General features: G+C 35.8%; 1 protein-coding gene across 1 annotated transcript in view; it reads right to left on the bottom strand.

Moving 5' to 3' along the window:
- Positions 1–24873, bottom strand: part of MALRD1 (MAM and LDL receptor class A domain containing 1) — a 596783-nt gene that overhangs the window by 546439 nt on the left and 25471 nt on the right. The window contains exons 4-5 of the mRNA XM_067730697.1: positions 11710–11804; positions 11460–11621 (exon numbers count right to left, since the gene is read on the bottom strand). Coding sequence (XP_067586798.1) covers positions 11460–11621; positions 11710–11804 — 257 coding nt within the window. The remainder of the gene's footprint in view (positions 1–11459; positions 11622–11709; positions 11805–24873) is intronic.

The following is a 24873-nucleotide window of genomic DNA, read 5'->3' as shown; positions in this document are numbered from 1 at the left end:
AGACACGGGGAGGGGGAAGGGTAAGCTGGGACGAAGTGAGAGAGTGGCATGGACATATATACACTACCAAATGTAAGATAGATAGCTAGTGCGAAGCAGCTGCATAGCACAGGGAGATCAGCTCGGTGCTTTGTGACCACCTACAGCAGTGGGATAGGGAGGATGGGAGGGAGGAGATACAGGGATATATGTATATGTATAGCTGATTCACTTTGTTATAAAGCAGAAACTAACACACCACTGTAAAGCAATTATACTCCAATAAAGATGCTTTAAAAAATAATAAAATAAACAAACAACAAACATGAGACAAATTCCTTTCACATCAAACATTTTAAGAGAAGATGGCTTTTGAAGCGAAGCTTAGGGCTCAGAACACTTGATTTAAATCTTAGAGGAAACTTTCATGTAGGTGAATAATGGACATAAACTCACTTGGATGACACTAGTAACTACACGAACAGAAACCCTTGTAGTTATATTTACTGCGTGAAAGTTTTCTTAATTAGTAGTACACATTCAATATTATTTCTCAAGTAAACACGTGAAACACAAAAAAGATGACAGTAACCTTTTCTCCATCATGTGTTCACACTGTAAGTATTCTTGAATTAAAAGATAAAATGTCTCTCATATTATGATTTTGAAAAGTTTGAGAGTAACATTAAGTTAATAGTTTATTATTAGTAGTAACATCTTTTGTTCATATTAATAAAGCCTATTGTTTCTGAATAGGAGAGTGGTGAGAACTCTCTGGCATTTCTAAATGGAATATCGAAGAAATAACAAGTAGATAGTAGCATATTAAAAATGCTTCAGTATCTTTTCAAAATTCAGGCACTGACTTCTCAAGAATCCAGACATTCAACTTGAAAACCATAGTCAGTGATATAATTAGTAACATAGTATTCATTCCTTCCTACCCATAAAACCAGTAGGTGAGCTCCCTTCAAGAGCCAGAAAAAAACATGGATGAGGGAATTTTTCACTTGAATTTGAGACTAAATTTTTGCTGTACATTTAGCCTATATTCTTTGCTTCTATGAATATTTGAAGAAAATACTAAAATTAATTGCTTATATCTGCGATTTTGAGAAATGTGATTGCAGTTAATCAGCACCACGCAATGCATAGTAATGTTTCATCTAACACAGCAGACAAAAGAATATTTAATGAGTCACATTAGATCTGACCAAATCTAGAGGGTGGAATTTTTTTTCTATATTTTATAAATCCTTATACTGCTTTAACATGATACAAAATTATCACGGCTCAGTGACTAAATGACTGAGATCTGAAATCAAACTATCCTATGTTCTAATTTTGTATGGGATTTGGTAGGTTATTTCATTCTCTAAAGCTCATAATACAAATGTGAACAGTGGGGTAAATTATAGTTCAGAGGACTGCCGTGAAGGGTCAGTAAGATAATATACATGAAGGACCAAATGCAGTGCTTTACACATAGTAAGTGATCAATCAGTGTTAGATGCTATTCCTTAAACATTTCCAGAAACTTTCTGAAATACTGCCATCTCTGTGGACTAAATGTGTAAACACCATTCCTTGTTTAATTCTCTCAGAAATTAACATATGACTCAGGTTTATTAAGAAATGGACCTAGTCCTTTCCAGATGAAGGTGGCAAAGCCCACACACAGGAGCCAGATCCAGAGGCTTTCTCAGAAACCCATGCTAAGCCAGGGTCCAGCTGGGATAAATCTACTATTTGGGTATTTCTAAAGGAAGCATAAACGGCTTTAAAGCTATCAGAAGGCAGAATGGAGGAGAAATTGCAAAACACAGAATAATTCTCGGAGGCCTGTAAATTGATGAGGCAGCAGATATTGCCTGGAGACGCTGATTACAAAATGGCCTCAAATACGCCTCTTGCTTAAGCTTTTTAGGAAAGAGCTACTACATGGTTGCAGACAATATTCCAAGCACAGCACATCTCTGTGGCCCAGCTCAACAAAAGCAAATGAACATCTGTTCACTTGCTGACAGGACAGAACTAAAACATACCTGCAATCTTAAAGACTGGTGTAGCCAAAAGATCCCAAGAGAGTCATAGGGTTTCCTAATTTTTTACAAAGCCTTTAAGGTAGAAGCACTGTTTTCATGTCAGCAATAAAGTATTTTGAGAAACAAATTAATATGCTACACGTGCATCTGCTTTGGTTGAAGATACTGCTGCATTTTCAAGTGTGCAGGTGGATAATCTCGCTGCCTCTGCTGAAGCTGAAATGCCCTGGAGATAATATATTTGGGAATTGGAAGTTTTACGTTTATCTACTACACGTATTTAATCATCAACACCCATAGTATGCTGCTTGGGAATGGACAGCTGAGAAAAGCAAAGGAGTTATTTTAAAAGGTTTAACCTACAAGCAGCAAGTTTCTCCTCTGCCCAGCATCAAATCTCCGTTGTGCTACTAACAAAGACCTTGACTAAAAGACAGAGAACGTTAAATATAAGAAGGCACAATGCGTGACAAAGACAGCTTAAGACTCTTTTACCATCCACTCTGTTTCAAAGTTGGAAAAGATGTATAAATACTGATAAAGTTTATACACAGACAAGAGTCCCATCTCAGTCCTTAAAGTTTATACAAGTATGCAGAGGGACTTTAGCAAGCTCCTCCTTCAGCATCGAGTCAGTGTGACTCAGTCCCTTCAAAGGCACCCTTGGCTCTGTTTTGTTGCTCTTGTTGTTACTGAAAAAAGAGAGACACACAGGGATGTAAAACAAAATCATAAGAAATAAACTAGAAACTTCTCTATAGTAATTAATGACACCTGAACATCCACAACAAATTGGATGCATTATTGGTGGCTGGCATTCTCATTCTGCACAGCACTCGCCACTAAAGGCAGGGACACAGGGTGTCTCAGCCCCATGCCTGATCAATCCCTCACAGGAGGACTTAAATGCCCGATGGCTTAAAATACCACCTCCCACCCCCATATACACCAATAATATTGGATTTCAAGAGAGTACAATGCCTCAAATGACAGAATTATGTTTCCCACTACACAGTTCTGTTCTCCTTAAGTCCTATCATCTAGGAGTCACTTAACTGCCTACTAAGTGATTTTCTTTCATCTTCTTTGGAACCCCATTTAGTTTTACAAAACCCTGAAAATTCCAAACTTCAGTGATTTTATGACAGATCAATTAAGAAAATGTGCCATTCTTATAGTTTATAACTCAATTTTTATAATAGAGGTCCTGCTCATTCTCCCATCTTCCCTCTGCGCCACTCAAAATTCAATCCGATTCAATCTCTATATTCAGGCAAGTGCTAAATCCATCAAATATCAAATGATTTTCTATTCCGTATCAAAATTATAAAATATTATACTATTCTAATAATAGATGCTAAAAGAAACCTACTTGGGTTAATTTGGCTCACGAACCAGGTTTAAAAAGCAAATTTGGAGAGATAGCTTCAAGATGGCAGAGGAGTAGGACATGGAGATCACCTACCTCCCCACAAATACATCAAAAATACATCTACACAAGGAACAGAACACGTACTGAACGCTGGCAGAAGACCTCAGGCTCCCAAAAGGCAAGAAACTCCCTACGTAGCTGGGTAGGGCAAAAGAAAAATGAAAAGAACAGAGACAAAAGAACAGAGATGGGACCTGCATCTCTGGGAGGGAGCTGGGAAGGAAGAAAAGTTTCCACACACTAGGAAGCGCCTTCACTGGAGGAGATGAGGGTTGGGCAGCAGGAAATCTTCGGCGCCATGGAGGAGAGCACAGCAACAGGTGTGCAGAGGGCAAAGTGAAGACATTCTCGCACAGAGCATCACTGCTGACCGGCACTCACCAGCCTGAGGGGCTTCTCTGCTCACCCACCAGGGCAGGCGGGGGCTGGGAGCTGAGGCTCGGGCTTCGGAGATCAGATTCCAGGAAGAGGACTGGGGTTGGCTGCGAGAACACAGCCGGAAGGGAGCTAGTGTGCCACAGCTACCCGGGAGGTAGTCCAAGACTACCTACCCGGGAGGCAGTCCAAGAAAAGTCTGGACCTGCCTAAGGGGCAAGAGACCATTGTTCCAGGGTGTGCGAGGAGAGGGGATTCAGAGCACCGCCTAAATGAGCTCCAGAGATGGGAACGAGTCACAGCTATCAGCACGGACACCAGAGACAGACATGAAATGCTAAGGCTACTGCTGCAGCCACCAAGAAGCCTGTGTGCGAGCACAGGTCACTATCCACACCTCCCCTCCCGGGAGGCTGTGCAGCCTGCCACTGCCAAGGTCCCGTGATCCAGGTACAACTTCCCCACGAGGACACACAGCACGCCTCAGACTATTGCAACATCACGCCAGCCTCTGCCACCACAGGCTCGCCCTGCATTCCGTACCACTCCCTCCCCCTGGCCTGAGTGAACCAGAGCCCCCGAATCAGCTGCTATTTTAACCCCGTAATGTCTGGGTGGGAACAGAAGCCCTCAGGTGACCTACACAAAGAGGCGGGGCCAGATCCAAAGCTGAACCCCAGGAGCTGTGTGAACAAAGAAGAGAAAGAGAAATCTCTCTGTGCAGCCTCAGGAGCAGAGGATTAAAGCTCCACAATCAAATTGAAGTACCTACATCTGTGGAATCACTGAATAGACAACGAATCACCCCAAAATTGAGCTGATGGGCTTTGGGAGAAACTGTTGACTTGGGGTTTGCTTTCTGCATCTAATTGTTTCTGGTTTTATGTTCATCTTAGTTTAGTATTTAGAGTTTATTATCACTGGTATGTTTATTGATTTGGTTGCTCTCTTTTCATATATATGTATTTTTCCTTTTTTCCCCTTTTGTGAGTGTGTATGTGGATGCTTCTTTGTGTGATTTTGTCTGTATAGTTTTGCTTTTACCATTTGTCCTGGGGATGTGTCTGTCCATTTTTTTGTTTTTTTTTTGTTTTTTTAGTATAGTTTTTAGCGCTTCTTATCATTGGTGGATTTGTTTTTAGTTTCGTTGCTCTCTTCTTTCTTTCTTTTTATTTCTTTTAAATTTTTTTTTTTAATAATATATTTTTTATATTTTATTTTAATAACTCTATTTTATTTTATTTTTCTTCCTTTCTTCCTTTCTTTCTTTTTCTCCCTTTTCTCCTGAGCTGTGTGGCTGACAGGGCCTTGGTGCTCCGGCTGGGGGTCAGGCCAGAGCCTCTCAGGTGGGAGAGCCAACTTCAGGACACTGGTCCACCAGAGACCTCCCGGCCACACGTAATATCAAATGACAAAAGCTCTCTCAGAGACCTCTGTCTCAATGTGAAAACCCAGCTCCACTCAACGACCAGCAAGTTACAGTGCTGGACAACCTATGCCAAATAACGAGCAAGACAGGAACACAAACACACCGATTAGCAGAGAGGCTGCCTAAAATCATAATAAGCTCACAGACACCCCAAAACACACCACCAGACGTGGACCTGCCCACCAGAAAGACAAGATCCAGCCTCATCCATCAGAACACAGGCACCAGTCCCCTCCATCAGGAAGCCTACAAAACCCACTGAACCAACATTACCCACTGGGGGAAGGCACCAAAAACAACAGGAAAAACGAACCTGCAGCCTGCAAAAAGAAGATCCCAAACACAGTAAGTTAAGCAAAATGAGAAGACAGAGAACTACACAGCACATGAAGAAGCAAGGTAAAAACCCACCAGACAAAACAAATGAAGAGGAAATAGGTAGTCTAAATGAAAAACAATTCAGAGTAATGACAGTAAAGGTGATCTAAATCTTGGAAATAGATTGGAGAAAATAAAAGAAACGTTTAACAAGGACCTAGAAGAACTAAAGAACAAACAAACAATGGTGAACAACACAATAAATGAAACTAAAAATTCTCTAGAAGAAATCAATAGCAAAATAACTGAGGCAGAAGAACAGATAAGTGACATGGAAGATAAAATAGTGGAAATAACTACCACAGAGCAGAATAAAGAAAAAAGAATTAAAAGAATTGAGGACAGCCTCAGAGACCTCTGGGACAACACTAAATGCACCAACATTTGAATTATAGGGGTCCCAGAAGAAGAACGAAGGGACTGAGAAGATATTTGAAGAGATTATAGTTGAAAACTTCCCTAGCATGGGTAAGGATTGTCAATCAAGTCGAGGAAGCACAGAGAGTCCCATACAGGATAAATCCAAAGAGAAACATGCCAAGACATATATTAATCAAATTATCAAAAACTAAATACAAGGAAAAAATATTAAAAGCACTAAACTAAAAGCAACAAATAACATACAAGGGAATCCCATGAGGGTAACAGCTGATCTTTCAGCAGAAACTCTGCAAGCCAGAGGGGAGTGGCACGACATATTTAAAGTGATGAAAGAGAAAAATCTACAACAAAGATTTCTCTACCCAGCAAGGATCTCATTCAGATTCGATGGAGAAATCAACAGCTTAAAGACAAGCAAAAGCTAAGAGAATTCAGCACCACCATACCAGCTTTACAACAAATACTAAAGGAACTTCTCAAGGCAGAAAACACAACAGAAGGACAAGACCTACAATAACTAACCCAAAATAATTAAGAAAATGGTAATAGGAACATACATATCGATAACTACCTTAAATTTAAATGGATTAAATGCTCCAACCAAAAGACATAGACTGGCTGAATAGATACAGAAACAAAACCTGTATATATGCGGTCTACAAGAGACTGACTTCGGACCTAGGACACATACAGACTGAAAGTGAGGGGTGGAGAAAGATAGTCCATGCAAATGGAAATCAGAAGAAAGCTGGAGTAGCAATTCTCATATCAGACAAAATAGACTTTAAAATAAAGACTATTACAAGAGACAAGCACACAATATAATGATCAAGGGATCAATCCAAGTAGAAGATATAACAATTGTAAATATTTATGCACCCAACATAGGAGCACCTCAATACACAGGGCAAATGCTAACAGCCATAAAAGGGGAAATCAACAGTAACACAATCGTAGTAGGGGACTTTAACACCTCATTTACACCAATGGACAGAATGTCCAAAATGAAAATAAATAAGGAAAGAGAAGCTATAAATGACACAATAGAACAGATAGATTTAATTAGTATTTATAGGACACTCCAGCCAGAAAAAGCAGATTACACTTTCTTCTCAAGTGCACACGGATCATTCTCCAGTATAGATCACATCTTGGGTCACAAATCAAGCCTCAGTAAGCTTAAGAAAACTGAAATCATATCAAGCATCTTTTCTGACCACAACACTATGAGATTAGAAATGAATTACAGGGATAAAAAAGTAAAAAACACAAACACGTGGAGGCTCAACAATACGTTACTAAATAACCAAGAGATCACTGAAGAAATCAAAGAGGAAATAGAAAGATACCTAGAGACAAATGACAATGAAAACACAATGATCCAAAACCTATGGGATGCAGCAACAGCAGTTCTAAGAGAGAAGTTTATAGCTATACAAGCCTACCTCAAGAAACAAAAAAAAATCTCAAACAATCTAACCTTACACCTAAAGGAACTAGAGAAAGAAGAACAAACAAAACCCAAAGTTAGCAGAAGGGAAGAAATCAAGATGAGAGCAGAAATAAATGAAATAGAAACAAAGAAAACAATAGCAGAGATCAATAAAACTAAAAGCTGGTTCTTTGAGAAGATAAAGAAAATTGATAAACCATTAGCCAGACTCATCAAGAAAAAGAGGGAGAGGACTCAAATCAATAAAATTAGAAATGAAAAAGGAGAAGTTACAACAGACACCACAGAAATACAAAGCATCCTAAGAGACTACTACAAGCAACTCTATGCCAATAGAATGGACAACCTGGAAGAAATGGACAACTTCTTAGAAAGGTATAACCTTCCAAGACTGAAGCAGGAAGAAACAGAAAATATGAACAGACCAATCACAAGTAATGAAATTGAAACTGTGATTAAAAATCTTCCAACAAACAAAAATCCAGGACCAGATGGCTTCACAGGTGACTTCTATCAAACATTTAGAGAAGAGTTAACACCCATCCTTCTCAAACTCTTCTAAGAAATTACAGAGGAAGGAACACTCCCAAACTCATTCTATGAGGCCACCATCACCCTGATACCAAAACCAGACAAAGATACTACAAAAAAAGAAAATTACCAACCAATATCACTGATGAATATAGATGCAAAATACCTCAAAAAAAATACTAGCAAACAGAATCCAAAAACACATTAAAAGGATCATACACCACAATCAAATGGGATTTATCCCAGGGATGCAAGGATTCTTCAATATATCCAAATCAATCAATGTGATACACCATATTAACAAACTGAAGAATAAAAACCATATGATCATCTCAATAGATGCAGAAAAATCTTCTGACAAAATTCAACACCTATTTATGATAAAAACACTCCAGAAAGTGGGCATAGAGGGAAGCTACCTCAACATAATAAAGGCCATATATGACAAAACGACAGCAAACATCATTCTCAATGGTGAAAAACAGAAAGAATTTCCTCTAAGATCAGGAACAAGACAAGGATGTCCACTCTCACCACTATTATTCAACATAGTTTTGGAAGTCCTAGCCATGGCAATCAGAGAAGAAATAAAAGAAATACAAATTGGAAAAGAAAAAGTAAAACTGTCACTGTTTGTAGATGCCATGATACCATACATAGAGAATCCTAAAAATGCCACCAGAAAACTACTAGAGCTAATCAATGTATTTGGTAAAGTTGCAGGATACAAAATTAATGCACAGAAATCTCTTGCATTCCTATACACTAATGATGAAAAATCTGAAAGAGAAATTATGGAAACACTCCCATTTACCATTGCAACAAAAAGAATAAAATACCTAGGAATAAACCTACCTAGGGAGACAAAAGACCTGTATGCAGAAAACTGTAAGACACTGATGAAAGAAATTAAAGATGATACCAACAGATGGAGAGATATACCATGTTCTTGGATTGGAAGAATCAATATTGTGAAAACGACTATACTACCCAAAGCAATCTACAGATTCAATGCAATCCCTATCAAATCACCAATGGCATTTTTTATGGAACTAGAACAAATCATCTTAAAATTTGTATGGAGACACAAAAACCCTGAATAGTCAAAGCAGTCTTGAGGGCAAAAAATGGATCTGGAGGAATCAGACTCCCTGACTTCAGACTATACTACAAAGCTGCAGTAATCAAGACAATATGGTACTGGTACAAAAACAGAAACATAGATCAATGGAACAAGATAGAAAGCCCAGAGATAAACCCACACTCCTATGGTCAACTAATCTATGACAAAGGAGGCAAAGATATACAATGGAGAAAAGACCGTCTCTTCAATAAGTGGTGATGGGAAAACTGGACAGCTACACGTAAAAGAATGAAATTAGAACACTCCCTAACACCACACACAAAAATAAACTCAAAATGGATTTGAGACCTAAATGTAAAACCAGACACTATAAAACTCTTAGAGGAAAGCATAGGAAGAACGCTATTTGACATAATTCACAGCAAGATCTTTTTTGATCCACCTCTTAGAGTAATGGAAATAAAAACAAAAATTAAAAAATGGGACCTAATGAAACTTCAAAGCTTTTGCACAGCAAAGCAAACCATAAACAAGAGGAAAAGACAACCCTCAGAATGGGAGAAAGTATTTGCAAACGAATCAACGGACAAAGGATTAATCTCCAAAATGTATAAACAGCTCATGCAGCTCAATATTAAAGAAACAAACAACCCAATACAAAAATGGGCAGAAGACCTAAATAGACATTTCTCCAAGAAAGATATACAGATTGGCAACAAACACATGAAAGAATGCTCAACATCATTAATCGTTAGAGAAATGCAAATCAAAACCGCAATGAGGTATCACCTCATCCCAGTCAGAATGGCCATCATAAACAAATCTACAAACAATAAATGCTGGAGAGGGCTTGGAGAAAAGGGAACCCTCTTGCACTGCTGGTTGGTATGTAAATTGATACAGCCACTATGGAGAATACTAAGGAGGTTCCTTTAAAACCTAAAAATAGAACTACCATATGATCCAGCAATCCAACTCCTGGGCATATACCCTGAGAAAACCATAATTCAAAAAGAGTCATGTACCAGAATGCTCTATGTATAATAGCCAGGACATGGAAGCAACCTAAGTGTCCATCAACAGATGAATAGATAAAGAAGATGTGGCATGTATATACAATGGAATATTCTCAGCCATAAAAAGAAACGAAATTGAGTTATTTGTAGTGAGGTAGATGGACCTAGAGACTGTCATACAGAGTGAAGTAAGAAAGAGAAAAACAATTGTCGCATTCTAACACATATATATGGCATCTAAAAAAAAAAACAAAAATGGTTCTGACGAACCTAGGGCAGGACAGGAATAAAGACGCAGATGTAGACAATGGACTTGAGGACACAGGGAAGGGGAAGCTGGGACAAAGTGAGAGAGTGGCATGGACATATATACACTACTAAATGTAAAACAGATAGCTAGTGGGAAGCATCCACATAGCACAGGGAGATCAGCTCGGTGCTTTGTGACCACCTAGAGGGGTGGGATAGGGAAGTGGGGAGGGAGACGCAAGAGGTAGGGTATGTGGGGGTATATGTATATGTATAGCTGATTCACTTTGTTATACAGCAGAAACTAACACACCATTGTAAAGCAATTACACTCCAATAAAGATTTAAAATTTTTTAAAAAAGCAAATTCGTTCAGAACAAAATGCTGTAGGATCCCATTTTTACCGGAAAATTCCGCTTGGCTGTCCAAAATGTTAAAGTGGGCAATTCTCTTCCAAGAACTCCCATAATAATTATTGGATTATAATTTCCACCATCCGTAAGTTTTATTAGGCTGCATAAATAAGTTTGTCTTTTATAGGCTTGCATTGGCTTTAATTCTCAAATTTATTTTGGAAAATGAAGACTGTATTGAATAATTTGACTTTCACCATGAAATGAATATGACAATATTCCACTTCAACAGCATTTGGAATTAGTATTTAAATCAACCTGTCTATTTCCTCATTACCTAAGATAGTCCCATTCTATCAAAAGCATGAGAAAACTTTGGAAGGGAAGTGATTCTTAAGAATAAGCAATGAAAAGAAAGAGAAGATTGGAAGAGTGAGAGCTTTTAAGGAAAGTGGAGGGATTCAAGAAATTAGGAAGAGTATTAGAAGGTCATGTTTTACTTATATATCAGTATATGTTAATACAGAACAACCTTAGTTTTGATACATAAATTTAAAACTTTTTAAAATTGTCTTTTAGGGTGACTGGCCATCCCAATTTTCTGACTGTTTGGTTCCAGCACTTGAAGTTCTGGCAAATTCCTCAGTCCTCAGACAACTGGGATGATTAATCATCCTGCTTTTAATTCACCTGGTGCAAAACATCTATACTTTATCGTTTTTCCTTCAAACACAGAAAATACAACGTGCATACCTGAAATCTCTGGGGGCTCTGGATTTTGAGGACATGCCTCTCCCACTGATTGTGGAGCCCAGCCGTGCTTTGCCATAGCTGCCTTGTAGGACCACCACAGGTAGTTTGAAAGCCAACTGTTAATTTGCCATTCATCTGGCTGGAGAAGTAATAAAATGTAATCTGTGAAAAATAATGAATGTCCAAATAATTATAATAAAGAAGTTCCCAAATGTGGAAAGTAATTCAAATGCCGTGTGCTTTCAAATACCTGACAACCCTGTTGGTTATCTGTGGAAAGAAAAACTCTGCTTCTTAAGTTTGAGGAAGGAGAATCCACGTTCGAGACCAATGAGAGGAAGTGAGCTGTTAAAAACAAGGGTCAGTGTGTTAGATGCAGAGCCACCACTGGTAAACGTATTTAATACACCAGGCAATAATTCAGGCCTATATCCACTTTGGGTCAATATATTTTTAAAGAATGAAATATTTAACCGTACCATTTATCTTTGCAAATGGTCTGGCTGATATTGTTACTTCAATATATTCCCCAGTAAAATAACTAATTGTGAGTGTACTCCCTAAAACACTGTTATGGGCTGTAGTCCATGACCAAATTCATCTCATAACTTAGAAAGTTATAACCCAGCAAAGATGATATCCAGGGAAAACGTTACACTGGGACTGCCCACCAAAATAAGTAATTCAATGAAGAATTCAAAAGAGATCCTATTTTGTTGCGTTTTTCTCCGGAAAGAATTGGATCAAATAGTCCCAGCTTTTGCCAGGATTATGGAAAACGATACTGAGTCCCGATGCTCTTCTGTATGCTGCAGTACAGACCATGCCGGTCAACTTACTATTTAGAAGCCTATAAAATAAATGTGGAACATTCCCTGGGCTTTCATAGATTTTTTTGCAATGCTTGACAAGGTTATAGTGTATAATGCGGGAACCACTGTTTCCTGCTCATCTCTTTGGTATGCCACTCTTTGTCAAAAAGAATGAAAAAATGATGTTGATGATGTTGATGATGGCATACCTACCCAAATTATTCTGTGGTATTTGAAAGCTGTCTTGGAAATCAAATTTAATTGTCACATCATTGAGAGAATCAATAGTAAAATTATGAAACCTAAGAAACCTCTTCTTCCCTATAGCTATTCCCAAACTGTACCCTAATGAAGCAGAAGAACATTAATGATTGCATATAACATAGTCATAAGCATAACTGAAGTCCCTGCAATAACAGAAAATTGTTCTCAGAATGTACTACCTGGAATAATTTTATAAACATAATTTCGATGAAGAGCTGGTATCATGGTGATACAAGTGGACAACCATTATTTTGCTCTTGCTTCATAAATTCAGCAGGGAAATCAAATGCTAAGCAAGTGAATAATCAAACGAGCATAATAAGCCATATGGATTTATTGTTTGCAGTTTAAATACAATTATTTGCAACACAAATGGTAATAGTATTCAACAGGCCTTCAATTACTGTTTATAAATATTCAGCTACTAAAAAGCACTTGTGATACATACAGTAAAAATTATTTTCATTTGTCAAGGAAATCACTTAAATTAACCATATTTATTTTTGAAAGTTTGGTCCTAAAACTCAGACTGATACATTAAGGTATTAAATAACAGAACAGCATTTTCAATAAAATAATAAATTATATGAATATTTAAGCTAGGTGTTTTATAAATACAAACTATGTCATCTGGTACATTTTATGACACTGTAAATTATTCTGTATTTTGTCAAAAATTAAATGAGGTTAACCTTCAGGTTATCATAAAAAGTAAAGTTTTAAATTCAGAAACAACTTGAGATCCTTTAGCCTTTGTTCTAGTAATAAGATTTCTTTTCATGGGGTAAAAAAGTATTCAAAATGCACCCAATAACAATACTTGTTTTTTTGTTTTTTATTTATTATTTTTTTAATTCCAATTTAGTGACAATAGCGTTCTTTCAAATGCACACTCAATTTTACCTTGCTCCCTATGAGTATAGAAGTTCTTTAATTCACAGTTGGAGATGTTCCTTAGAGAACATCATCTTATAGAAAGTTATCTTGCTTTCCCTAGGACTTTAGTTATCGGGTCTACGAGTATAAAAAGAAAGAAGCAGATCCTTGGCAGCATAAGTTTTTCCCACATGCCCATTCCCTCATCTGATATCCTCTCCTACTGCTGGCTCGAAGCATCAAGAAGAGACTTACAAAGCTGATAAAAAAAAAAAAAAGGTATTCAATATTATCTCCACACACCCCTTTTAGTCCTTGAGGGAGCCTAGTAACATCATACCACACAACACCATTCTCATCACATGTCTCCTATTAATCTCTACCATATTCATTTCAGTTTGTTCATATGATTCATAAATTCCCATTATATTCCTGCATCAATAAAAGCAACTTCATAGCCTATCTTCGAAACAGATTTAAAACCACCTTGTGATGAACTCGTTAATTATTAAAGCTACAAAATAAGAATTATTAAAATTACAAAATAAGACAGGATGACTGCATTTATAATCTTTTTTTTTTTTTTTTTTCCCGGTATGCGGGCCTCTCACTGTTGTGGCCCCTCCCGTTGCGGAGCACAGGCTCCGGACGTGCAGGCTCAGCGGCCACGGCTCACGGGCCCAGCCGCTCCGCGGCATGTGGGATCTTTCCGGACCGGGGCACGAACCCGTGTCCCCTGCGTCGGCAGGCGGACTCTCAACCACTGCACCACCAGGGAAGCCCTCCATTTATAATCTTAAATGTTTATGTTAAAGGGCTTTTTCTTCTTAGTAGCTGGGTACATGTAGGAGTAAAACCCCAGAAGTATATAAAATATGAAAGCAACAAAAACCATGAATCAAGTTTTGAGGGCTAATTCAATAACTTTGGGCAGTGAATTACCCCAACCTTGATCCTTAGAAAAGATAAGGTAGAATTTTCAGTCTCACTTTCTTCAACTACTGATAGGCAGTCTTGCCTTTCTTCCATTTCCCAAGTTCTAAGTGATTAATGGGAATGAATGCAAGCAGGAGAAACAGAAATCCTATTGCATGCTGTAGAGTAACCAATGGGCTCAAAGGAACTCGAAAAACTGAGTATTTTAACAGTAAGATAACATCAAAAAAAAAAAAAATCAGGCTGCAGGAATGGATCATTGTGACAAGATCCAAGGTCTGAAGCAAAGGTTAAAATGTCAAAACTTTTGGAACAGGAAAAGTGTGTTCATTTGTGACAGAAATATGGCTCAGTTCAGATAACACAGGTTAAATAACAGTCTTAGATACAAACTCCTTCAAGTTGGTAATTTCTGTTTATTAAATTCCATTTCTGTTGAATCATAAGGTTTGCCTCATTCCTGTTCATTAGACTAACAAGTTTGACATAAGCACATAATATTTGTTAAAACTGTATCAAAGGATACCCTCAAATAGTAATTCCCTATAATTGCTAGCACTGTGTAAATAAATGCTGCCATGTACCTTTAGGTCTGCTTCAGTGATAAAGGGCTAGGTGGATCACTTTAGGGAATCATAAAATAAGCAATAAAAATGAGAGTGATATTAATAAAAATGTCAATGTAAAGACCTCTGAAATTTTTCTCCTCAATAAAAACAATGAAAATATTGGCAAAAATGGCCACAGTAAAGCTTACAGCAAACTGGAGACCTTTTATTCAATAAATAACTGAATCTCAGTAAAAACAGTAAATTTTAGGAGGGGGGGTTCTTTTCTTTTTCTTTTTCACTTGGCCCTATTCCTACCGCTCTCCAGCTCCACAGCAACTATAAAAAATGGCAGCCCACACTCCTGGGGCAGCATGGCAACCACAGAAATGAGCAGAATAGAGTTAACACTCTTTCAAGCCTCATTACCAAATAATTATTAAATAATTATCATTATTTGATATGTCTGGTGTTTCCTGAAAGATACCACTTATAAGGCTGTCTGAGATTGCCCAGTGCAAATAGACTCTTTACAGTAGGCATGTGTTGAAAACAATTACTGGCAAGTGTTTTAACTTTACTGTTGCTTGGTGCAGTACATAACATATGGGGTCAACAATAGACTAACCAAAAGCTTAAAGCAAAACTGAAATGTTGCATAGGAGCTTTGAAATGCTCCAACATCTTCCTGCAAACCTATAGAGACACGTGCATGCATAGGGCTGTACACATGCTCTGGAAAGACCTGAAAAGGCCCTAAGCTCTCATCTCTGGCTGACTTTGAAGCTCTCTTAAGGCAGGAAGTGAAGAATTAGACAGAGATATCAACTGCCTAGGTAAGTGTTGAAGATACACCACAATAGAGTCCCTCAACGAACACTGGGAAATTTATTGGTTCCAGGCATTTAAGAAACTCTCTTTACAGCTGACCACTTGGCTGACCAAGCAGAGAATTCAATGGACACACATGACAGGAATAAAGACTTTACAGAATTATTCCAGGAAAGTCACTAAAGTAAAAACAACAAATACAACAAACCACAACAAACTGTAAAATTGAGGGAAAAAGATTTCCACACTTGCCACATTATATTGTTGTAGATGTCCGTGTTTCAAAAGAAATTGTGAGAAATGCAAAGAAACAAAAAAATGTGACTCATACAAAGGAAAAAACAATCAAACAAAAGTGTCTCTGAGAAAGCCCAGATGCTGGACCTACCGAAAAAAAGACTTTAAATCAGATATTTAAAATATTTCAAAGATCTAAAGGAAACCATGTCTAAAGAACTAAGAAACCATGAGAATGATATCTTACAAAGTAGAGACTATCAGTAAAGAGATATAAATTATAAAATCAATAACTAATCACTATAATTGATTGTTATATTTGATAAAACTCAAAATTCAGTGTTGATGGGCACACAATATATTAAGATGCTATTTGTGGCAATAGCAGCATAAAGGTGGGGAGAATAGAGCTAGGTAGGACAAATTTCTTAAATACTATTGCAATTAAATTGTACTAATCCAGCATCGATTATTGTAATCACTATAAAGAATCCAGTAAACTAATTCAAAATATTATATATATACATACAATATATAATACATATAGAAAATATATATGTAACAGAGAAGAAAACAGTAATGGAGGAACAGAGTAACAAGAAAGACATAGACAAAACAAGTAGCAGATAGCAGGTGTAAATCCTATCTTATCAATCAAAAGTCTGAGGTTGATATATTGTATAAAGACATAAGCCAACAATTCAACTACAAATTAAAGGGTTGAAAATAAAGAAATATAAAAAATATACAAACAACTAAAAGACAGCTGGAAATTCATAAAACATATTTTAATGCACAATAAAAATGTTATTAGAGACATAAAAGAACAATTTATAATGAAAAAAGAATCAACCCATCAAATAACAATCATAAATATATATGCACCTAAAAACAGAGCCCCAAAATATAAGAAACAAAAACTAATAGAATCAAAGTGAAAACAGAGAATTCAACAATAATAGTTGGAAACTTCAACACCCCAGTTTTCAGAATGAATAGAACAATTAGACAGAAGATCAGTACGGGTACAGAAGACTTGAGCAACACTATAAACCAGTTAGACCTAACAGACACATATGGAATCCTCTATCCAACAGCAGCAAAATGCATATGCTTCTATTATGTACACAAAATGTTCTCCAGGAAAGACCTTATTTTAGGCCACAAAACAAGTCTCCATACATTTAAGAGGATGTTAATCATACAAGTATGTTCTACAGCTACAATGGAGTGATTTGAGTCAAGAACAGAAAGAAAGAAAGAAAAACAGAAACAGAAAGAAATTAAGGAAATTTGCAAATATGTAGAAATTAAATAACACACTCCTAATGGGTCAAAGGTGAAAATCAGAAGAGAAATTAGAAAATACTTGAGATGAATAACTAATTTAACTGCATCTCATGCATTTTGAAGCATTGTGAAAATACAATATATCAAAATGCATGAGATGCAGTTAAATTTGTGCTTAGAAATAAATTTATAGCTATAAATTACTAAATTTAAAAAAAAAGTTTTAAAATCAACAATCTAAACTTGCACCTTACAAAGCTGGAAGAAGAGCAAACTAAACCCAAAGCAAGTAGTAGAAGAAAATAGTAAATATTAGAGCATAAACAAATCAAATAGAGAATAGACAACCAATAGAATAAAATTAAGTAAACCAAAAGTTGTTTTTTGGAAAGATCAACAAAATTGACAAATCTTTCACTTGCCTGACCAATTAAAAAAAAAAAAGACAACTCAATTTACTGAATGAATAGTGAAACAAGGGTCAGAACTACCAACTTTATAGAAATAAAAAGAATTATAAGGAAACATTATCAACAAATGCAGGCTAACAAATTAGATAACCTTGATAATATGAAAAAAATCCTAGCAAGACACAAAAACTGATTCAGGACCTAAACTGACTCTAGTAGAGATAGAAAATCTGAATAGATAACAAAAGAATGAATCAGTAACCAAAAAGCTCCCCACAAAGAAATTCTCAGTCACAGAAGGATGAACTAGTGAATTCTATAAAACATTTAGAGAATTAACACTAACTTCACCAACTCTTGCACAAATTATAAGAGGAAAGACTTCCCAATCCATTCTGTGCGGCCATTATTTCCTTGATACCAAAACCTGGCAAACATGTCACAAACATATCAAAAAAAAAGAAAATTACAGATCAATATCCCTGATTAACATACATGTAAAAATACTAAACAAAATACTGGAAAGCCTCATCAAGCAAGACATAAAGATACAAAAAGGATTATTCACCATGACCAAGCGGAATTTACCCCAGGAATGCAAATTTGGTTCAACATATGAAAACCAATCACTATATGAAAACTAATCACTATAAAACACCATATAGGGCTTCCCTGGTGGCGCAGTGGTTGAGAGTCCGCCTGCCGATGCAGGGGACACGGGTTCGTGCCCCGGTCCGCCAAGATTCCACATGCCGCGGAGCGGCTGGGCCCGTGAGCCATGGCCGCTGAGCCTGTGCGTGCAGAGCCTGTGCTCAGCAACGGGAGAGGCCGCAGCAGTGAGAGGCCCGCGTACCACAAAAAAAAAACCCAAAAAACAAAACACCACCACCATATAAATAAAGGCCCAAAATGACATGATCATCTCAATAGATGCAGAAAACACATATGACAAAGTCTAACACTTTATTGGGATAAAAAACACTTCATATATTAGAGACGTGAACATGCTTACTTGATAAATGACATCTACAAAAAACCCTCAGCTAACATCAAACCTGATGGTAAAAGTTTAAAAAGTTTTCCACTAATGGAAATAAGGATATCTGCTATCACCAATTCCATTCAACATTGCACCGAAGTTTCTAGGTGGGCAATTAGACAAGGAAATGAAATAAAAGGCAGCCAGAAAGGAAACAGAAAGTAAAAATCTATTTGCAAATGACATGGTCTTGTACATAGAAGGTCCTAAGGAACCATGCAATTACATCAGCCCATTTGAACAGTCGATGATAATCTTCCCATGTTAAGATCAGCTAATTGGTAACTTTAATTACAACTGCAAAGTTCTTTGACAGAAGTACCTAGATTAGTGTTTGAATAACCAGGGGATGAGAGTCTTGGGGGGGACATCTTTAGAATTCTGCCCACTACAATCAGTAGCCACTAATTTGGTTCCCTTGTTCCATTTGCTATGTTATAAGGTACTGACCAAAATCTATGAGGCCTAAAGCAGTTATGTTCCTACGAGTTCTCCCTTTACTGATTCGGTTGTAGGACACTGAATCAGCATAACTAATCATCAGAATTGCGAGACTTCATTTGCAGAGAACTAAAATCTTCTGAGTCCTTTCCAACCACTTTAATTGGTAAAAGTCCCTGCCCACTTTCATTTGGCAGAATCTCAGTCTACTGACCATTTGGCTATGATTCAAAAGGTACATTCTTTGAAATTTGTATCATATTTATTTCAATATACATTTATTTTATGTATTTCTGTTCAGTATGGATTCAGTATGAGGCGGAATTAATTTGAATTAATACTCATATAAATTTAACAAATAAGTCACCTGCCTGTAAAGATAAAATTTCTGCCAAAAGGAAAGCAAATGATATAAAGGAAAAAGTTCTATGTCTACAGAGAAATTGTAGCACATATTATTTTGTGGCTCTAATTAGTGAAATAATATCATTTACTTTAAGATAGGTTTACTACTAATTTATGTGGAGTAATTTCATTGGCGTCATATCAGTTAATTCAAATAATCATCTGGGTTGTCAATTATGCTTCCCTGACTGATATATTACCTGAATTTGAAATAAAAGGAATGAGGAAATAAACAAATATATTATCCAATAAAAAATAAGCATCACGTTTATAGAAGAATTATATAAACCTCATGTAGCTTATTTTAAATGCACACATGCAGGCACACATCAAGAACCCTGATATCATGAACTTGGCAATCAAAGAATTTGTGGGAAAGAAAAACAAAAACGGAAGCTCTCTGCAAAACACTACTTGAGGCAGAAAGAATTACGAAGTACCAAATGTGTATGCCTTTGAAATTAATTATGTGGTGTGGCTGAGGAGTTGCATTATCCATCAACCCTCTCATTTCCACTGCCTGCTTGGACAGTATTGGTAATTATTGGTAATAGGACTGTCAGCTGTGAAGGAGTTTGGGTAGAGATGGGAAAAGAGGGAAGGAAATGGTACTGATGAGCAAAATCTGTAACCTTTGGGTGACATAATTCCTGACATTCCCGAATACACTTTTGGCCTAATCTTCATTTCCAGAGACCGTATTCTCTAGCCATAGCAGACTGCTGTATCATTGCCTGGGCACACCAAGTAACTCTATACGGTCCTTATGGGGTTCTTTCAGTTTGAAATATTTCTTTCACTTCCTTGTCCATTGAAATATCATTCATCTTTCAAGTCCTTTCTCAAATGCCCTTCTCCTTTCCAGTGTCAGAATTTGCCTATAGCCACAGAGCAATCTGCTCAGACTAATATTATAGTACTTTTCTAATTTCTCCCTGTATTAAAATTAACTGGGTTATTCTTGAGAATGCTTTCCAAAGAGATCATAAACACTCTAATATGCAACATGTATCTTAAAAATCTTTATAACATTCACAGCCTTTATCATGATGCCTTACACACAGGGCTTAATAAGAGCTTTTTAACTGAAATTAACAATTGATACCAACATAAAAATTATATTTCATAAACATAATAAATTTTTCATCTTTAATTTTTACTTTTAAACTAGTGTAACTACAATATTAAAAATGCAACAAGTGGAAAAATACACTGTATACCCTCTTAATGAACATAATTCTTATTTTTATTTTTATTATAAGAAACAGGGTTAACTACTGTAATAAAATCTCCTCCGTAATTGAAAATTCAGATAAATTTTTAAATAACAGTGTAATGAAGCTGATTTCTTTGCAAAATCAGAGTATAGATCAAAGTAAGCTTCACCGATGTTTGCTACAAAAATGAATTGAATACCAACCACTAAAATTAAGATTATAACTTATCTGTTAGTGGAGGAATTTTATCCTTTACTTATGTATCCCCATTGCATACTGTCAGATGCAAAAATGCTCAATTAATGTTTATTGAACAGACTAAGGGACAGCAAACTATGACCTGCAGACAAATCTCACCTTCCACCTGATTTTGCATGGCCTGAGAGCTAAGGGTTTTTACACATTTAAATGGTTAAAAAAATTCAAAAGAATAGTATTTTATGACATGTGAAAGTTATATGAATTATAAATTCCAGTGTCCATCAGTAAAGTTTTATTATAATATAGTCATGCTTTATCTTTAAGTATTGTTTATGGCAACTTTCGCAGTATAGTGGCAGAGTTGAGTAGTTGAGACACAGACTGTATACCCTAAAAAGCCACAATTATTTACTATCTGGCCCTTTAAAAAAAATGTGCAGATCCCTGGAATAGAACATTAATGTTCAGGTTAATGTCTCCATTACTAAACTGCAGCTTCACTGGGGACAAGATCTGTGTTCTTGTTCACTATTATAGCTACACATACACAATGTGTGGAATAATATATTTGCCCAATAAAAAGTTTTTAAATATATAGAATAAATAAACATTACTTTTCCACTAACATCAAAATAAATGGATATTAAAACTATAAAGGCTATAAAAACTTGATCTAGAGAGTAAGAATATGAGACTCTTTTCTATTTTTTGTCTTTTGCTGTTTCTTATTAATAAAAGAATCTAAGTCACTGTCTAAATAACACAGCCTGTCAAGTATTGAGAAATAGATTATGGTTCCTAGTGCCCTTCAGAAAGGGCAGCATAGATCAGTTTAGGACATCCTGGTGTTAGAAAAACCAGTGATGAATATAATGCTTATATTAAAAAAACAAGAAAAACCTAAAAGCTTTGGCCTGAGGTTAAGCTACCACTGCAGCTAAAACACTGATAGAAAGGTTGCTATTTCCTTAGCCTGAAGAATCAGGTAAAGAAGCCAAGGACATGCAGGTCCGCCATAAATAAAGGGCAGAATTCTAGAAAGAAAAGAGCCTTAAAAAGGGGTGACCCATGTTCTATGAATAAACTCCACCCAAATCTCCACCTAAAACTGAAGCATGCATGTGCAGGGAACACTTCTAGTAACTAAAGCTAAAAGAGCTGAATTGATATTTGAACTACTGAATTGATATCTAAACTACAAAACAGAATTCTCAATTTGAGTCTAAGCAAGCTAATCATCTACTTAAACGAAATCAATCATAAGTACTCTCAATAAATATAACAGAATCCAGAGACTCTACAGTAGTAAATTTATAATGTCATAGATGTGATCCAAAATTATTTGACAGAAAAAGGACCAGGAAAATACGACCATGCCATGGGAAAAGACAGTCAACAGAGGTCAATTCTGAGATGAAGGAGACAAGGATTTTTAAATTACAATTATACTGATGCTCAGTGAAGGACAATACACTCATAATGCATGAAAGGATAAGAGATCTTAGTAGAGAAATTAACACAATTTAAAAGCAATTTAATGAAAATTTTTATATAATATCTGATATTTTTAAAAGATCATTAGATAGGCTTATAAGCATATTAAAGATGACACGGAAAAAAATCACAGAACTTGAAAATAAATCAATTGGAATTGTTCAATGTGAAAAAAGAGAAAACAATCAAACTATATAAGACCCTCAATAACAATATGTTAGACATGTTGTCTAACATCATGATGATTGAAGTTCAAGAAGGAGAGGAGAGAAAGAATGAGATGGAAAAATATATCTGAGTAAATAAGGGGAGAACACTTTCCAAAACTGGTGGAAAAACAATTTAAAATTCATGAAGCTTATTTAACTTGATTAGGACTTTTAAAAATCTCATGCCTAGGCACATTATAGCCAATTGATTAAAACCAACATAAAATATCTTGATAGCACTAAGAAAAACAAAGCTATATTAAATATAGCAAAACAATCATTTTAATAACTGTGAATGTCACATCAGGGAATAGGGAGGCCAGAAGACAGGGAAATAACATCTTTAAAGCACTAAAAGAAAAACACGTGCATGAAACAATTCTATATCTAATGAGAATATATTTCAAGAATAAAGGGAAAATAAAGACATTTTCAGTAAAGGAAAACTAACAATTTATCATCAGCAGAACTGGACTACAAGAAATACTAAAGGAAATTCTTTATGCTGAAGAGAAATGATACTAGAGACAAACTCAGATAGAAGAAATGGAGATTATTGCAAGTAATGTATATGATAAAATAATATTTTTCTCTTCATTTATTTTTAATAATATTTAAAGAAAAATAGCATTGACTTGTAAGATTTATAACTTACATATTATAGATTATAGACGTAATACATGGGATCACTATAAAGTAAAGGACAATGAGAAAGGGATAAATGACCTATGCTTTTCTAAATTTTCTACATTGTAAGTATATTTTACAATATCAATTTTAAGTATACTATAAAGAGTTAAGAGTATATGCCATAATCCCTAGAGTTACTACAAAATTAAATGTTAAGACATACATCTAAAAAGCCAATTAAAAAAGGATTTTTAAAAATAGTCAAATAATCCCAAAGAAGGCAGAGAAGGAGACCAGAAGGATCAAAAACAGAATGTTCAAACAGAAGACAAACGATAAAATGTTGAGCTAAATCTAACAATACCAATTATTACATTAAATTAAATGGATTAAACATTCCAATGAAATGAATTATCATAATGGATACAAAAGCAAGATTCAACTATATGCTGTCTCCCAGAGACACACTTTAAGTATAAAGACACAGACAGGTTGAAAACAAACAATAGGAAAAAATATATCGTAAAAACAACGTAAGAAAAGACAGATGACTTGCACACTATTTTATCACCTTAACCTAAATGATAGTTATAGACCCCTATACCCAATAATTGCAGAATACACATTCTTTTCTAATTCACCTGGTATTTTCACCAAGACAGATTATATGCTGTATCATAAACTAAGTCTCAAAATATTTTAAAAGATTGAAATAAAAGAATGTATTAACCAAAAGGTAATTAAAATCAGAAGTCAATAATAATGTCAAAACCCCACAAACATAATATTTGGAAATTCAACAACACACTTCTAAATAATCCATGGACCAAAGAATAAGTTACAAAGGAAATTAGAAAATGTTTTAACTGAATAATATATATCAAAACTGGTGAACCAAAATTTCCACTTCAGGAAATAAGAAAAAAAAGAAAAATAAATAAAAGGAAAATCCTAGGTAGAAGAGAAGAGGAGAGAGGAGATAAAACACAAATAATCAACAGCAGGAATAAGGGGGGTTGTTGCTATACATTCTACAGACACTGAAAGGATAACTGACTCTTAACAACTTCATGCCAACAAATTTGACACAGTAAAAATAGAAAAAATGGATTTCATAAAATTAAAGACTTCTCATTAAAAATATCAATAAGAAGATTAATATACATTCCACAGACTTGGAGAAAATATTTGTAAGCATAAATCTTAGAAAGAATGGGAAGCCAAGATATATAAAAACTGGTACAAGGAACTCTCATCCATTGCTGATGGGAATGCAAAATGGTACGGCCACTTTAGAAGACGGGCAGTTTCTTATAAAACTAAGCATACCCTCACCATAGAATCAAGCAGTCACGTTCCTTGGTATTTATACAGAGGAGTTGAAAACTTACGTGCACACAAAAACCAGCGGCTGGATGTTTACGGTAGCTTTATTCATAATTGCCAAAATGTGGAAACAACCAAGATGCCCTTCAGCAGGTGCATGGGTAAACTACAGTACATCCAGACAGTGGAATATTATTCACCACTAAAAAGAAATGATCTATCAAGCCATGAAAAGACATGGATGAAAC

The sequence above is a fragment of the Pseudorca crassidens genome, chromosome 1 (assembly GCF_039906515.1).
Source record: "Pseudorca crassidens isolate mPseCra1 chromosome 1, mPseCra1.hap1, whole genome shotgun sequence".
Lineage (NCBI taxonomy): Eukaryota > Metazoa > Chordata > Mammalia > Artiodactyla > Delphinidae > Pseudorca > Pseudorca crassidens.
This window is presented reverse-complemented; position numbering and strand designations above follow the sequence as displayed.